Below are 16810 nucleotides of genomic sequence, written 5' to 3'. Positions count from 1 at the left end.
CAGAAAATTGCAATGTAGCTGGAGGAGTATTGCCTGGAGTGGTGTCTGGCTTCAGTGTAGTATCAGAGCTGTGTTTAAAATGGCAGTCTTAATTTACCAGAGCTGTGTTTCATGAGAATAAAATCAAGATTTTATCTTATGCATGGTAAGAGTCATCCAAGAGCCACAGTTTCACAACTAAACATTTGCGCATCCTGTACCTCATTAAATGCTCAGCTTTCATCACAATGACGTGGAGCGGTGACGTTTCTGGCAGCAGAGAGCAATTAGATGGCCTGTACAGCAGGGCTGTGCCTCTGCAAAGAGCCCTGAGGTGGCTGCAGCAGGGGGATGATTTAAATTTCTCCTTCTGTGAAGTAGAGCCCAGTTAGGGCATGTCTGCACTGCGCTGACTTGTAATGGCATACAACCCTGGCTGGTAGATCCATACAGTGCAGCATCACCCCATGACAGGCACCCATGTGCTGGAAATTCTCCAAACAGCACTACAGTGCTGTATGTAAGGTAGAGTGTGCTGTCCTTCAGCAAGCCCATGTGGCAGTGGATAAGGTCTCTGCACCAGACCCCATGTTGAGCACTGATGTGCTCTGTGCCACTTTCCCACCTCAGGATTCACTCTGCACTGACTGAGCAGCCCCTAAGCCTACCCTGATGGCAGGGCTCATGGACTCCCAAAGCTTTAGAGGGGTGACTGTGTCTTTGATCATCAGATTGAAGTCACTTAAGAGGTATGTGTGCACAGTGAGTTCACTCATCCCAATGCATCCTTACATCAACAGGGAAACCTAGGGAAATTTATAAAGTAAGCATTTGACAGTATCTTAAAATTGGCCATGAAACAGCTTTTGGGCCCCTGTTTTGGGCATTATTTTCCCTTTGTGCAACTAGTGCAAGTTAGCAGACTCACTACCAAATTCCTCTAGCATGAAGAAAGACACTATCTGAAGGACTCTACCTGTGTTTGCATGAGCTGTCGCATTAGCTCCATCATCAACTGATTTATCCCTTCTTCCCCCTCATAAACTCTAAATAAAAGGGTATTTCAAACGGACCTAGAAGTTCCCAAACACAAGCTCACTTCTGTGGGCTGTGCCTCACAGTTTACTTCTGCTGGCCTTTCACCGCACTCCTGCTTTGGTTCTACAAATAAAACACCATCATCCAGCACGAGAAGTTGTCCCACAGAATTCAGTAAGGCAGGTCACATAAGGGAGTGTCAGCAGGGATTGTGGGTGTGCTCTTCTGACCCAAAGAAAATTTCACTGAAAAAAGCTTAGAGTAGAAAAAGTCCACAAGTGAGCCAAATTTTCCAAACTTTCCTTACACACAACAAATAGATTTTCAGTAATGTCTCTGGGGCTAAAAATCCAATCCCAGCCTTTTAGAAAATTACAGCTAGGCCAATGTCAAAAGAAACTAGAGGTACAGCAGTTAGTAGTGCAATTCAGCTCTCAACCATAAAGAATAAATGCTGGAGGCTAAAGTTGAAGGAAGTATGCCATTTTTGAATGCTAAAGGTTCTGTAGTTCATGGTTCCTGACATACTTATGGTACTTCATCTAGGTGTCATTTTTAGTACCCAACCAGTCTAAAACCAATGAAAATAATCATACAAGGCATGAGAACTAGAATCAGCATCTGTATACAGCCACACACAGGTATCTGAGCACAAACTTCTTAACCTACCTCTAATTGACATCTGTTACATCTACTGTAGCACATAAACATGATCCATGGATAACACCAGCTATTACTGCAAAATGTGTCTGGCTTGAGATTCCACAGCATTAGGATGACTTACTGCATGAGGATTTAGTGGGCTTTTTTTTTTTTACTTTCCAAGGAAAAGAGAAGCATGATAATAAATAGCAAGAAGGTTCTGCATGCTTTTCAAAGTGAGGGAAGGCATAACTGTATTGGTAGAAAATTATTATAGTGAATTGGCGTCTGGCCTCAATTTCTCTTTCTTTACCATAAACAAAAACCTGAAAAACCTATTCAATCTTTGTATTTGGAAGAGGAATGCTCATAACTTACAAACAATTTCTCAAACAGAAAAAATGTATTATGAACCTATCAATTCCCAGGATAGGCTTTCCCTTCTCCTGCTTGAACCATCTCATAAACCTGAGCAACCTTGAGATTAAATCAGTGAGAGGAAACAAGAAGTCAGCACCACAGCATCAGCTTCCCTCCGTTGGACATTTAGACTCTGACTCCTCACCCTGCAAGATCTCAGCACCTTGGCTGGTGTCCATGACAATACCAGAACTAAACTATGATTGATGGAGATGGTGCAGGAAATGGCCATCTAGGTCACGTGATTTAAATTTTCCCAGTGAACTTTAATATTTTTATTGGCTTTGAACATATAGGTATGTGCAATATAGTCATTGCGCATCCACTGCATGCTAACCCAGGTGTGACTAGCAAGATTGCAACTTCCCAATTCATTTCTAGGGCTAAAGTCTTGTCAATTTACTTTGGCTGAGTCATCTCAGACTCAGATTAATGTGGGTGAAACTGGTTTGCCTTCTTGTACAGGAAAGAAAGCCAAGCAGACTTTGGCCCTTGGGTCTGAGAAGATGGGAGTTTTATTTCTGGATTACAGCCATTCTCCAGAGCATTTTATGGAAAGTGGTGAGCTGCAGATGGCTAGGGAGAAGGAAGGAGAGCTCTGCAGGAGGCATCTATGGGGTGATCTGCTGCTCTGCACACAGTTGATTGCAGCTGAATCTCTAGATGCTGAGCATTTGAAGCACAAGGTTTAATATCCTTTCCAAATGTTTGGTTAGTCTTTTTAAGCATTAGCCTGATAAAGTCTTCATCTCATGGCCATCACATACAAGTGAGATCTACAGCCTGACTTCAAGGCTTTGGAGAAAAGTCCAGTTAGTTGTCTTCAATACTACCTTGTTTTTATCATGAGACATGACAGAAGGATATCTGTCCTGTGTTATCTTTATCATTAGTTATTTTCGGTAGTGTATTACATGACCCCATCCTTACTTTTCTCTCCCAAAGTAAAGTGCACCCAAGTGCTGGAGATTCTTCCCATTTCTTCTGGGCCTTTAATCCTTATTCCCATTCCTTGGCACTTTTTACCCCTTTAGAGGAGTGAGCAACATTGGGCACTGCAGTTGAACTTGGTTGTAACATCATGCAAGAGCGGTTTGTCTCTCCGCTCATTCGTCTCTGTTCACACATCATCTGGGCATTCGCATACATTCTCCAGACTGCTTTGTAGATTACACTTCAGTTTTTCTTGCCCTCAATTAATTCCTAGAAAGAAATAAGAGGCAGCAGAGCAGGCCAACTTCATAAATCTTTTTCTGATAGCAGCAAGTCATTAGGCTTGTGAGTAAAGTCTCCATCTGTTCCCAAAGAAACCACAGCATTTTCTACACTGTGTCAGCATCTACTATAATATTTCCGCTCTCAGAGATTTCTTGAGTTTTCTCCAAAAGGTCCCATATGTCTGCCTCTTCCTTTCTCTCTCCAAAGAAAAGCAAAGAAAATATGCAACATGCAAACAAAAAACTAGAGTGGCAGCAGCCCCTTCAGAAAGCTGTGCCCCTGTATCACAGGCCAAAACTGATCCATTTAGGGAAGGGTGTCTAAAATAAGAACAGACTTCTACTTTCTACAAAAGAATGCAGCTTAGGAGTAAACAAGGGCAGTATGGCAGCTTCCAGCATTCCTCCTTAACTCTATCTTTGTCCTTTCCAAGCAACTGTTTCATCCTAGCAATCTGCACATTCACATCTCCCATGTACCTAGATAGATTTCAGTTTATATTTCACCTGGTAAGTGTTGTGTGGACTCCAGGAGAGCTAAGGGTGACCAACTCTTCAAAAGCTTGGCTCATGCAAAACTCACATTAAAGCTCCTGTGCGTTTTACCTCAGCAGAGATTGAAAGGCTCACAAACCATCATAGATTACTCTGCTTCTTGGACTGTTGCTAATATTATTATGTACTAAAGGGTTTAAATGAGAATTGTTTTGTTGGCTAGGAAACAAAAAGGGAGGGAGGGAGTGTGGGAGAAACACATTTGAAACATTTTTGAAAATGCCAACTGGCTTTGCTTTGTTTAGAGCTGGTCAAGCAGAACAGTGGCAGTGAGCAGCTAATCAGTAGCTCCTGCTCCTCAGGGAGCAGCCACCTCCCTTCATTCTCAGCACCAGCACAGCCCCACTAAATACCCTGTGTTTGCTTCCTCTTTTGTCAGAAGTGAAAGAGTATGAGCCCCCATTCGGCTCCAAAGTGCGAGAACACCCTTGTGTGGAAAGCATGAAGGACAATGTCCTGAGGGACAGAGGGCGACCCGAAATCCCCAGCTCCTGGCTTAACCATCAGGTAAGAGCACCACACGTGAGCGGTGGGAGCTGTGCTGTGCATAGCCTGAGCCTTACCTCAGTGCCCTGCCCAACAGGCTGGACCTCTCTTTGCATGGAGAGGTCTGTCACACGTGGAGACATCTTTATCACAGAGTGGCACTGGTGCTGACGTGGTTCAGACGCCACAGTTCTCTGCACCGTGCCTGCCCCCAGTGCCCTGGTATTCCTGCTGCACACCAGTGTAACCTAAAAGCAATCAAAACAGAAACATTGGAAGCCTGAGATCCAACAATCATCCAGAGAGCCACAGAATAATTAGGCCCTTAAAGCACACTGTGTGTAGGCTCTGAAAGGGCAAAGAAAACAACTTCACACATGGACCCTCTGTTGCAGGCAGAATGGGAGCTTCAGACAAAATTTAATAGAGAAGCCCTCCTGTTGAGTCATGAGGTACAGAAAGGATCCCTTTGCTTTCTAAACTCCTTCTCAGAGAGGTGTCTAGGTGTGGCTGGATCTGGTCTTCGCCCCAGATTTTGTCAACAGTTTACGTTTTAAGGATTATATCATTACAATTAATATATAATAATTAATATAATTAATATAAATTATAATTATTTAAGGTGCAACTGAACCATTATACAACTTTGTCCCACATGATTAAGGATGGCAAACTGGATATAAAAATATAAATTATTTATTATGATAATGACTAGCCAAAAAGGTCTTAATCAGCGTATGTACTACACAGTATAGGAGCTAGAACTGGTTATATAGCGTGCACTATGAAGCAATATTGAAGCAATCATGTTGGAGCAACAGTACTAAAGGTTGCAAAACCAATCATTAACTAAAGATTGATGTCAGCCACCCATGCCAACACCCATAGGCAAATCTCTTCCCCTCAGCCTCGAGGAGTAACCTTGAGGGTGTGGGAGTAACCTTGAGACACTGGACTCCTCAAGGAGAAGAATCTCTACGCTCACACCAAGAAGGGTTATGTTAGAAGATGCTGTTGTTAAAAAGCAGAACTGGGCTTTCATAGTATAAAGTGATTGACTGTCAGTCAGATGTCTGCAGGCCAGCTTGGTCAGCTCAGCAGCTTTAGATAAGTTATTAGTAGTATCACTTGTTTGTTCCCTTGTTGGGCAGTTTACCAGGTCAACGACATCTTCACCTCACTATCAAGATGTTTGAGTTAGACTGATTTCAGCATTATTCAACGCCAAAAACAGCATGACCCCCTTCTCCATTCACCGCTGGCACCTTTGCAAACAAGGCACTGTTCAATTTTCTTTACCCCATTTCCAGGGAGATCATCCTGCTACACAGGATCTTCAGCAGAGGAAGCAAATCTCAGTACTTTACCATGGAAACCAGTCATAGTTGTATCCCAGCTGTTGACAGGTTTAAGGAAATACAAAATTTGTCTTCAGCGAGCCAGTCTGCTTTTCTTCAGGTTGTGCATTAGCAGTCCGTTTCCCTTGCATATCACAAAGCACTTTGTCAGCTTCCTCCATTCACGAGCACCACTGTTCCACTTCCTAGGCAATAGTAGATTTTTCAGTAGATGAAACTGAATGGAAACAAGCCAAACACATGCACTTCTTCACCTTTGCTCTCAGTAGTTTTATCAGTAGAGACAAAATGTGAATCATATCAGAGAAGTGTGGCTTGGTCATTCCACTTTTCAATTAAACATGCTGAGTGACAAAAGGAAAGTATCACAAATGTTTATAAAAGCCCAGGCAACCAAGAATATCATCTACTATTTCCATCAGGAGCAATGTAACTCTCCCTTTTTAATTCCATTTGGGAAGTTAAAATCAGTCTGATAGCTACTTAAAAAAGTGTCTAAAATCAATTATTTTTCCAGCCAAGAACACCTGCCACCTGATGACTATGGGAGCAGAGTGCAGCCCCTTCCCGGACTGCAGGGACTTGCTCTTTATGTACTCAGCTGTGAACAGTAGGGTTATTGAGGAGGAGCTTTTAACGAGGGAAGAAATTTGAATTTTGAGGGACACCTGGATACCTGATACTACCAGCACTAAAAACCCTTGACAGCAAGGCTGAGTGTGCAGAGTTGTAGCTTGAGGTACTACTGAGCTGTAGGATACACTGTAGATTTCATCACCTCTGGGTTTATAAAGCAAGTAAAATGATCATGGATCTGGACCTAGGTGTCCTGCATTTGACTTCAGAGATTTCTTCCCTATATAAAACCCACACTTCAATCTACCCCCAGGGCAGAGAACCCCAGCAACTGGGAGGGGTGTGCCTGTGTGTCGCCAGAATGGGCACAGCTGACTCCAACAGGGTTCAGCTAAGAGTCTAAGGAAGGAAATGGATGCCTGATAACACACTCAGAGGACATTTAATAAAGGGTGGATTTAATTCTCCTTGCCTGAATCCCTTCAGCGTTTCTCATTGTGCTATCTAAAATGCAGTGATGCATCAGTTTCCACAGGGCTGTGACAGTTTGCAGCAGCTGAGGATCTGCTTTGAACTCCATAGAAGTTGTTCTTACTGTAATGGCTCTTCCATATTCATTTCCTTCACTGCAGTCGTGTTTTTGTAATGAACTCATTATTCATCATGATAAAATTCTGGAATGGATTTAAATATTACAATTACCCCCACACCCCCCCTTAATGTGATTTGTTGCACTATTGATTTCAAGTTAATGTTTAATATTTAATTTAATTTACTGCTTGTAATTTCAATGCCAGCAGAAAACTAATGTTATTTGTATACAGACAGTAACATTCTGCTATTAGCATTGACATCAGTCAACATCACCAATTAGGTAAATTATACAATTAATGCGGTGTTGTGAAATGTTATTTTTTTAAATAAGTTTAAGATAAATCCTACTTAATGGGCTTTTAGTGTCATAAAGCAAAACACAGTTTCCTGGCAAATACCTCATGTTTATAAAATTCATTACAGAGATGCAACTGGTTTTTTGCTCCTGTAAACATTTGCATCAGAATTGAAATGAAGGTTAAACAGTTACAACTGTGAGTGATGTTTTTAAGTGTTTGTGGGACTGTGGCCCATATTTGCACATAGATTTAGGTAGTCTACAAGGAATTCATAAAGAGCTGATGTACACCCCAATATTGCTGGCAATCAGAATTTTGTTTGAAAAACCCAGGCAGAATTCAAGCATGCAGAGGCATGGGTTGAGCAGGAGGTGATGTTATCCAAGAATTTTGATCATATTTATTACAAAAAACAAAAAACCCTGCTTGATTCTAGAGCACTAGTCAGAAGCATAGTTGCTGTTGTTTTATCAGACCACATGCCCAGAAATGACAGTACCAACTAAAGAGCTGAAAATACTGTAGTAGGGTTTGTTAAAAAAAACGAAAAGAAAACAATGCCCCATGACAGAAGCGGCAGATCCCATAAAGAATCCCCAGGACAGACATGAAATAACACCAAACTTCTGAGGGCACCGAAGCAGCTCTCAGAGAGAGGCTTTGTTGGTGTCTGGCTCCCTCACAGCTGCTCTCTCTGTGCTCCCTGCAGGGCATTCAGATGGTGTGTGAGACCCTCATCGAGTGCTGGGACCACGACCCCGAGGCCCGGCTGACAGCGCAGTGCGTGGCCGAGCGCTTCAGCGAGCTCAAGCACCTCGACAGGCTCTCGGGAAGGAGCTGCTCGGAGGAGAAGATTCCCGAGGACGACTCCGTGACCACTGCGAAGTAGCGCATGCCCGAGAGCTCCGGAACAGAGGGAACTCGCTCCTAGACGTGTTCACCTTGGCAAAGGAAGAAGTCTTGATCAGTGCCTTGACTTGCTTCCTGGAGGACTGAGGCTGTCACCACCCCTTTAGGCTCCAGCTCTGGACAGGGAGATGTATTCTGGGAATTAAAAGCTGGGGGAGTAGCAGTCATACCCTAGCACGGGTGGTCAGCATCATGTCGTAGGAGGAGCTATATATGGTAGCACTTCCTCAGGAAAAGGATTTGAAAATAGCCAATAACATTATGCACTTTATTAATGCCTGTATATAACTATGAAATTGCTATTTTTTTATATATATATATATACATATATATCTATAAAATGTGTGTGTATGTATATATATATATATATATATATATCTCTATATGTCTGTAAACAGCCATGTCCTGGGAAAAGAAAAGTTATTAAAAAAAAGTGCTTCCAGGAAATTACCAGTGCATTAGAAATCCCACCCCTTAGGAAGGAGCCTGGGGTGACTGGTACAGCACCAGACCAGCAATTGTGCACTAAGCGTTCTGCCAAAAAATAGGAATAATATGCAATAAGAGGATGACTTTCAAAGCATCTGCTGTGACCACCTGGCTGTGGTCCTGCTCTTCACAGTTGCAGGAGCAGTCTCACAGCAGACAGGCCAAATTGTATGGTCCTGTCTGCAGCACATTGTGGAAGGTTCAGGAATGCCTTTTCCCTCTCACCTTAACCCCAGAGTCCTCAAAGTGTTCCAGAACAGGCAAGTGAGGAGGTTTGGTCCTTCCCACATGTGTTTTGTTATCAAGTTCATTAATGTTGTATGATTATTGCTTTGAATTTGTTTGCTGCTTGCAAACAGGTTGCAAAATATCATCTGGATGAGTTTTCCCCTCCTCCCATCCCCACCCCTAAACCATACAGAGCAGGACAGGGCCAGCAGCAAGCCAAGCAGATGTTTTATGTTTGCTGTGCGTTCTGAGTGTGGGCAGTACTTTTTTTTTTTTCCCTTTTACCTTGATTGTGTTGCTGTAAGAACAAACTTCTTTTTTTTCCTGCGCAGTGTGTCTAATTGCTAGACAAACCACAGCCTGACTCTGTTCCATGCTTTCTAAAGTAAGAGGCAACAGCTGGTGCCTTTCATTTTGCAAAAAGACCTTGGAGGTGAGGGAAAGCTCCATAGCAATAGGTTAATGGCATATCCTGCCCTCAGCATTGCTTGCATTTAGGGCTGCCTCAGCAAGTCAGCAATTCACAGAACAAAAAAAAAAAAACCAAAAAAACAAAGAAAGGCCTTTTTCAACAGGATCCTTCAGACATTGCTTGCATTCTTCCTGTTCCCCAAAAGACAGTTGATATCACGTTGGGCCTATATACATGACAGCACTGTGTTTAATAAGTGCTAAAAATTTTGCCTTTAGGTGTTTTACAGTGATTTATCCACTTTTCTCTTCCTCATGGTATGTCAGCAGGCCTTGCAAATTAGAAATTCAACCAGCACAAACCAATCCTGGACAGATGTCTTTGGTGTGATTTATTAAACACCTTTGACAGATAAACATCAATATTCCCTCCGAAAATGTTGCCATGCAAGTCAATAGGAATCATGCTTATTCAAATAGGAGTTAAGATTTATGATGGCAAATACTTTATTTGAAATGGTTCTGTAACTGCTTTTTTTTTTTTTTTTTTTTTTTTTTTTTATTTGCATTTTAACCAAACTGCTCAGAAATGCTAAAACAGAGCAGGGCAAAACCTCCACACCTACAGTGGAACTTAGAGAATACTATGGCATTTTTTGTAGGGATGGAATGTTGTAAATTCACAGGTCAAGGAATGGCAACCAGTAGTTCCTGACAGTACTGACAATTTTTATGGGGTTTTCTAACACTACATGTAAAACAAAATTTTTATTCTTTTAAGGAATATTTCACCTGTGCATCATGTATGAAATAGGAATGTGAGCGATATATACTCTTGTATATCAAAAGTTTCAAACACTTAATTTGCTTTGTAAACTGTATTGAGGGGGTTTTAGTCTTGTTTTGTTTTGTATAAATCAAATGTTTATTGGAGCAAATAAAATAACACCAACTCAAGTTCATCTCTTGAGCATCCAGGATAGGGAGAGGGCTCTTCCTAAAATGAACTCTATCCTAAAATGATTCCATTCCTTCCCACCAGGGGCCTGGATGTCACTCTCAATGCATCCAGTGTGCGTGGGTGCTGCTTTTCTAATGACTCCTTCCCCTAGTCTGCACCCTGCCCTTCAGCAGAACAGCACTAGCAGATGGCCAAACTTGCTGTTCCCTTAGCTTCTGCTTCTGGATTGCTCAGGTCTCAGTGCAGATGTGACTCTTACAGACATGGTTTAGTCACGGACTTGGCAGTTTTGGGTTACCGGTTGGACTCCGTGATCTCGATGGTGTTTCCAACCTACTGGATTCTATGGCTATATGATAAGGCCATAGTTAGACCTCAGTCATTTTGGTGCTGATATTCAAGTGAGCCAGAAGACAGCCCACTAAATCTGTGTCACTGAGAAGAGCGTGATTAATGTGCTTGTGCCTTACAGCTACTGTTCTCCACAAAGAGCTTTTAAGCTTCCCTCCCGTGGAAGACATGTGGAACACAGGTACCACATAAACAACGAGCAAGATACCTCACTCTGCCCTCTTCAAATTGCCTTGAATGTTACTTGGGTTGAATCTAAGCCTTTGCACAGGGTGCTATTCACCAGTGCCTGATACTGGCATCTGAGATGCTCCAGACATGGCCATATTTTTGTGGATTGTGTTTTCATGCCAAAACCTCCACTGGCCCTCATACTTGGCTGCACTGACTATCTCCTTTTGAGCCTTCAAGTGTGGATATCTCAAAGAGGTACCCACATGTCTTCTTTCATGAGTTGAGCAAAATCACAGAATAACTGAGCCTGGCAGGGGCTTCCAAGTCTGTTCTGTGCTTGTTTGTCATCTGCTCCAGGGTCATGTTCAAAACGGGCACCTTAAATCAGATTGCTCAAGGCCTTGTGGAATGTTGAGCACATCAATGGTTTCACAGTCTCTCTGGGCACCCAGTACTCTGAACAACACACACTGGCAGTGTCAGGTGTGTGAAGGACAGTGGCCACACCTAGTTTAAAATTGGCAAAATGAGGGCTTTGTGAAGGAGGCCTTGCATAGGTGCCCCTCAAGCAGACAGCCACAGGTGAGCAGCTCTTCCCTCAAGCCATCTACCCTCTGCCAAGTACAAGGGCAGCTCTCAGCTTCCCGAGAAGCATGCAAAGGCTCACTGCCCACACCTCTATGGTTTCCAGCAGTGCCCTGCTGAGCCTTGGCAAGACAAGCATCCCTGTGGCTGGCCCTAGCGTGTGCCAGTGCACTGGTGGCAGTGGCCACCCCTCAGCAGTCCCCACCACTGGCCACGTATTGGCAGAGGTCCTCGGGCCCCGACATCCTGTTTATGCTGGCTCAAAATCAGTCCTTTTTGGCATAACACAGCAAGCAAGTGTTGCAAATGCCTTTTAAAAATGTAGCAGGCAAATTCCACGGACCTTTTAGTCTTGAAGTACACTACATCCTTGAAGTAAAGTACTCTGTATACTTCTAATATTTATTTTTTTTTTTCAGTTAAGGCTTTTGCCCACCTTTCTTATCCTAAATATTGTATTTTACATCCTACTGTGAGCAGTTCTTAATTAGCATGTCGGTCACTGTTTTATCACCAGGGTGCACAGCAAGGAGGCTCCAGCTGTGCAGCGCAGAAAGCAGCCCTTGGGTTTACTGCTGAACCTTGCAAGTGCTCTGTACGGGATAAGGAGGTTTCCCAGTGCAGCCTGCCTCTGTCACCAGTTCACATAATTTCCAGCACAGTGGGGATTTCACCCCCTTCTAGGATATTCCAGATTGCTGCTGGAATAGACATGAATGACAAAAGAAGGAAAAATCATGACCCAGCTCCTGAGGAGAAAAAAAAAAATTAAAAAAACAGAAAAGCATTAAGACATCATTGTTCCAAATGCACCTGGAAACAAACTGGGCCACATGTAGAGCACCTGCGATATTGTTCTCTTGTCAGGCCAGCTGTACCAGGGCCCAAGGGTTTCCTCTGTTTCCAGAGGAACATTGATTAATTAATTTCCCAATCCTTCGATCCTTAGTTCTTTCTCTCTTGCCTGCTTTTTTTTTTTTCTTTTTTTTTTTTTTTGGCATTATGTTTTTAATAAAATGCTGCCCATGGCAATTTTTCCCTCTGGCCACAAAGAAGATGGAGTGAATTCTGTTCCAGACTGTCTGCCTGTTCCTGAATGCTGTTTGGCTGCCTTCATGCTGATTATTACTTGGCAAACCTTCCTGCAAGTTGGTGCACACCATGTGCGTGTAGAGAAGGCTCTTGATGGGGGGGGATGGAAGAAATTCAAGTCTCAGCCTGGGTCAATGTAAGTGATGCACCTCATTGCAGGATTTTGGTGCCTGGTTTTTGTTTTTTTTTCTTTCAGGCACCTGTATCCTACTGGGTTACACTTCCCAGCACGACCCACAAGATTCAGCTGGCCTGAGCCCATGGTGCCCAGCCTGGTTGTCTGGACGCCATTTCCTCTCCATGCCTTGACCTACTGGCCACTCTCACCTATTTTTGACCTCTGGATGCTGAATGGCATTGCTCATGGGCAGAAAGCTGGAGACAGTCAGTGGTTTGTTGAAATACAGCCAGATTGTGAGGCTCCTGAGAGGACCGAGCCCAGGAAATAGATTTAAAATTCTTGACTAATGAATGCTTTGAGCACCATCTAATCACTTCATGAAGAGGCAAAGGCAAAAGGCAGCTCACAAATTATCTATTGTGAATTATTTGCTCAGCTATAATGGTGATAAAACGATCTCATCAGACAGTTTCATTATGGTAGCTAAACTCTTAAAAAAATTAGACAGTCACCTGATCAAGTCTGGCATGATTAAACCCTCACTGCTGAAATGTCTCTCTCACAAAGACGTTGCCATGTGAAGCCAGGGAGGGCAAGGATCCCTGGCATTTCTTCCCATGCTGACCCTCTCCTGTGTCACAGGAGGGAGCACTCACAGCACTCACAGCTGAAAACACTTCTCGTTCTCCTCTGCTGCAGCAAGCATTTTCTGTGGAAGAAGAAACAAAAAGCAATTCACCTTGCTCTTTGTTCACTCATCCATGGCTTCAAGCACAGGCTGCCGGCAGCCTCTCCCCTCCTCTTCCCCAGCACCTTCTGATGCCCAACAGAGGCTGCACAGTGACCTTCCTCTGCCTCCAGTTTTGGATCAGGATGCTGGTTTTCTCTCACAAAAACTGTCCTCTGTGTTTTTGTTTCAGAACAAGATCTGCACCAGATAGTGCATGACCTCCCAAAGGACACCTCACCATTGTTTCTTGGCAGTCTGGAGCTGTGCCCTTCCTCCTGCACCCCTCTCTCCCCCAGCCTCATATTTACCCCGAAAAGGACTGCCTGACCACCAGGGTCTGTCCTCCAGAAAGAGCACCTGAGCAAGCAAACCCATTGCATACACCTGTTTAAGACACTGCCCCTTGGCTCATTTAGGGCAGAGGCAATGCAGAGGAAGCAAAGCCCAAGAGAACCACACAGTAGATGTGCTTCTAACAGGCTTGCATGGACATGGTGGTCAGGTTTCTAGCCTGGTTTGTTGTCTTTCTGCATCCATGAGTTGTTTGTGTGAGGCTCCCTGGACCACAATTGTTTTCTTCTCTTTCTGAAGGAGAGGACAACCACATCATCTGCTCCAGGTAACCCTGGGGTGAAGCCTCCATCAGTTTGTAATACACATGAGCAACTTGCATTAGGCCCCCCAACCTCACCCTCGACTCTCACTCCCCCTCCCCATGAATCCCAGGTGCTGAGCCAGGAATTAAAACAGTCCTACAACATTTCCAGCCCTGCTGGAGCAGGGGTTTCTGTATTGTACAGCTCAGCTGCCTGCCAGCCTCACATAAGGCTCTCTGAAATGTCCCAGTTTTTACAGAGTGCTTCAGCCACCAGCTGGCAGTGTGTGGGGCACAGACAAGTGCTTTATTTTGCATGAACTAAACGAGCTTGAGATGTAGGACCTGTTATCAGAGCTGTATCCTGAGCTAAAGAAATGGAGCTTCCATCCCTCCTCCCCCCACCAATAAAGCCTGCGCTGCACAAAGAGCTCCAGAAATAGATTCCCTTCTGTTAAAAACATGACAGGGTCTTCGTGATTCAACCTTTCATGAGACCATTTAAGGTTAGAAAATTTTTTACAGAAGCTATTGATTGCATCTAATTCCTGATTTTGCTTGAAGGTGAAAACTGTCTTTCTAGTTCTCAAACAGAAGCCAGTATAAACTTCTCCTCAGATAAACATCTGTCTGTCTGTGGCTGCAAACATTCAGCTCTTAAGGATGGGCTTTATCTGACTTCCTCATACATGTATGTGAGTGCTGAGAGGATCTCTGCACTCACTGATCAAGGCTGTCTATGCTATGACTATTCAGTAAAAAAGGATTTGAAAGATATCCATTTTAAATTGGGAATACATTGTTTGGCAACATATAAGAAATGCTTCCCCAGACCTAGAAGTGCCAAGGGTTGTTGCTTCAGAGATTGAGATGGAAATAGAAGGCCTACTCTGGGGTCTTTCAGTGCATTCTCACGGTGACTTTTTGAGAATCATTTAAAGAAAAATACTATTTTTTGAAAGAGCAAAGCTTTTTATATGCCTAGCATGACAAAAACAGCATTTCATCTTTCATCCAACAAAACTGAAATAAAGGCTGTCAGGGAAAGGATCCAGTGAAAGAAAACACAAAGCCCATCTGCTCAAAACAGCTATGTGGTGCTGCCACCAAGGAGAAATACAATTTGCAGCACATGGGTTAGCAGACAGCATATTCAGGAGCAGCCCATCAATAAGACAGGCGCTAAGCAAGTTAAAAATAATAACTGCTGATATTTGAATCCAGACATTTCTGTAAAGATGAGGTTTCCTCCTTTCATCAAATTAAAGTCAAGCTACTGATTTTCTTCAACAAAAATTCTTGCTTTCCATAAGCCATCTGGTGCTTCTGGAGCAAGAAGAAAATAGGCCACACCTTTAATTAGATAAAAAGTTTAGACAGAACATAAATCTTATACCAAGACTTTTAATTTTCCAGTTGGTAAGTCCTGTACAATTCTATGCAGACTCACTCATGTACTTGGGCTACCACCCCTTTTGCTCATCTAATCCCCATGTGAGCAGCAGGAGCAGGGTTTCTGTGACATGACATCACTGACACTTCAGCCTCAACACTGAGGAAGAGTCTGCAGAAGAACTTGCAGGGAATTGAATATCAAGAAAAAGCTTTTCACTCGGAGGGTGACTGGACACTGGAACAGGCTCCCCAGGGAAATGGTCACAGCACCGAGCCTGGCAGAGTTCAAGAAGTGTTTGGACAATGGTCTCAGGCACATGGTGTGACTCTTGGAGCTGTCCTGTGCAGGGCCAGGAGTTGGACTTGATGCTCCTGAGAGTTCCCTTCCAACTCAGCATATTCTGTGATTCTAAGATTCTAAGTATTTCTTGTAATGCTTAGAATGCCAGAGTGGAATGCTCCTGTGTTTTCAGCATAAGGACATCTCCCATTAAGCAGCAGGTTGTTTAGCTTGTGTACAACTGGAAAAGACATGTAAGCCTTATTAAATAAGGGGGGAGGAGGAGGAACCCCATAATTTCATTTTAATGTAATAATGTTAATATTAATTTTCTTGCCTTGAAATCATTTCTGGAATAGTTGCTTTAAGAACCTAACCTTAGGAAAGCTGTAGGAAATGGAAGAAAGAATTTAAATTAACTTGTTTCAACATTTCCCAATTGTTTAGGTTAATCACAGTAAACCAAACAGGATCCAGCCAAACTTAAACACAGCCTTTGCCCAAGTATAAACTGTTTACTCTAGCCATGACACACAACCAGACAAAATTAATTCCTGATCTGAGGAAGAGTCTAATTTGCTTTTATTAGGTCTAGATGGAAACATTTTGGCAGAATAAGCTTTGCTTTTCAATGTGAAACAGTCTCAAAATGTCCTGAGAGCAGGCAGGCACTGCAGCAGTCTCACCATCCTCACCACATCAACAGCTCAGCCCAAGCGTGGCTCCTGTGGCCAGGCTGGAGCAGGGCTGTGCAAGGAGCTGGGGGCAGCTGAGCATGGGCAGCAAATGTCCCCACAGCTTTGGGACCCTTGGGACCTGAAACCTGGAGAGCAGAATCCTGCTCCATGTGCTTTCACAGGCTCGCTTTGGGACCATCCCTTTGCTTCACCAACACTGCCCAGGCCAATAGACTTGATTTCAGCAATTTGACTTCTCATGTCTACAGATTGCAGGCAGGTTTTCAGCACTGAGAGCTTTGCCTGCCAACACATGGAGAGTGCTCACAGAATAGCTTAAAGACCAGTTGTTCTATCCTTTAGGGCCCTTTACATTTGTGCTAATAATACAAAGTATTAAATTCAAAAACATGAGCAAGAAATACAATGGATTTTTTACAAAAAATCTTTTGCTTTTCAGTTTTCCAATGTGCATTTTGACAATGCTTGCTGAGACTTGATTGCCATGGGGGATGGCTAGGCTGGAGCTCTCTATTTTTGCACTACTTGTCCTGATGTGCAGAATCAATCATATTAGCTTCTAGAAGAGATGGAAATTTTTTTCATGGACAAATGCATGAAACAGGCTTTGGATACAGGGTCAGAGAG

The 16810-nt window shown here is 43.3% G+C and overlaps 1 protein-coding gene across 1 annotated transcript in view; it reads left to right on the top strand.

Moving 5' to 3' along the window:
* The window catches only part of TGFBR2 (transforming growth factor beta receptor 2), a 59440-nt gene extending 49288 nt beyond the window's left edge, over positions 1–10152 (top strand). The window contains exons 6-7 of the mRNA XM_005519145.3: positions 4231–4358; positions 7874–10152. Coding sequence (XP_005519202.1) covers positions 4231–4358; positions 7874–8053 — 308 coding nt within the window. The 3' untranslated portion in view covers positions 8054–10152. The remainder of the gene's footprint in view (positions 1–4230; positions 4359–7873) is intronic.
* The last annotated feature ends 6658 nt before the right edge of the window (positions 10153–16810 follow it).

The sequence above is a fragment of the Pseudopodoces humilis genome, chromosome 1 (assembly GCF_049639895.1).
Source record: "Pseudopodoces humilis isolate 2021_Gansu_Grassland_sample_001 chromosome 1, ASM4963989v1, whole genome shotgun sequence".
Taxonomy (NCBI): Eukaryota; Metazoa; Chordata; class Aves; order Passeriformes; family Paridae; genus Pseudopodoces; species Pseudopodoces humilis.
Note: the sequence above shows the minus strand (reverse complement) of the source record. Positions and strands in the feature narration are given on the sequence as shown.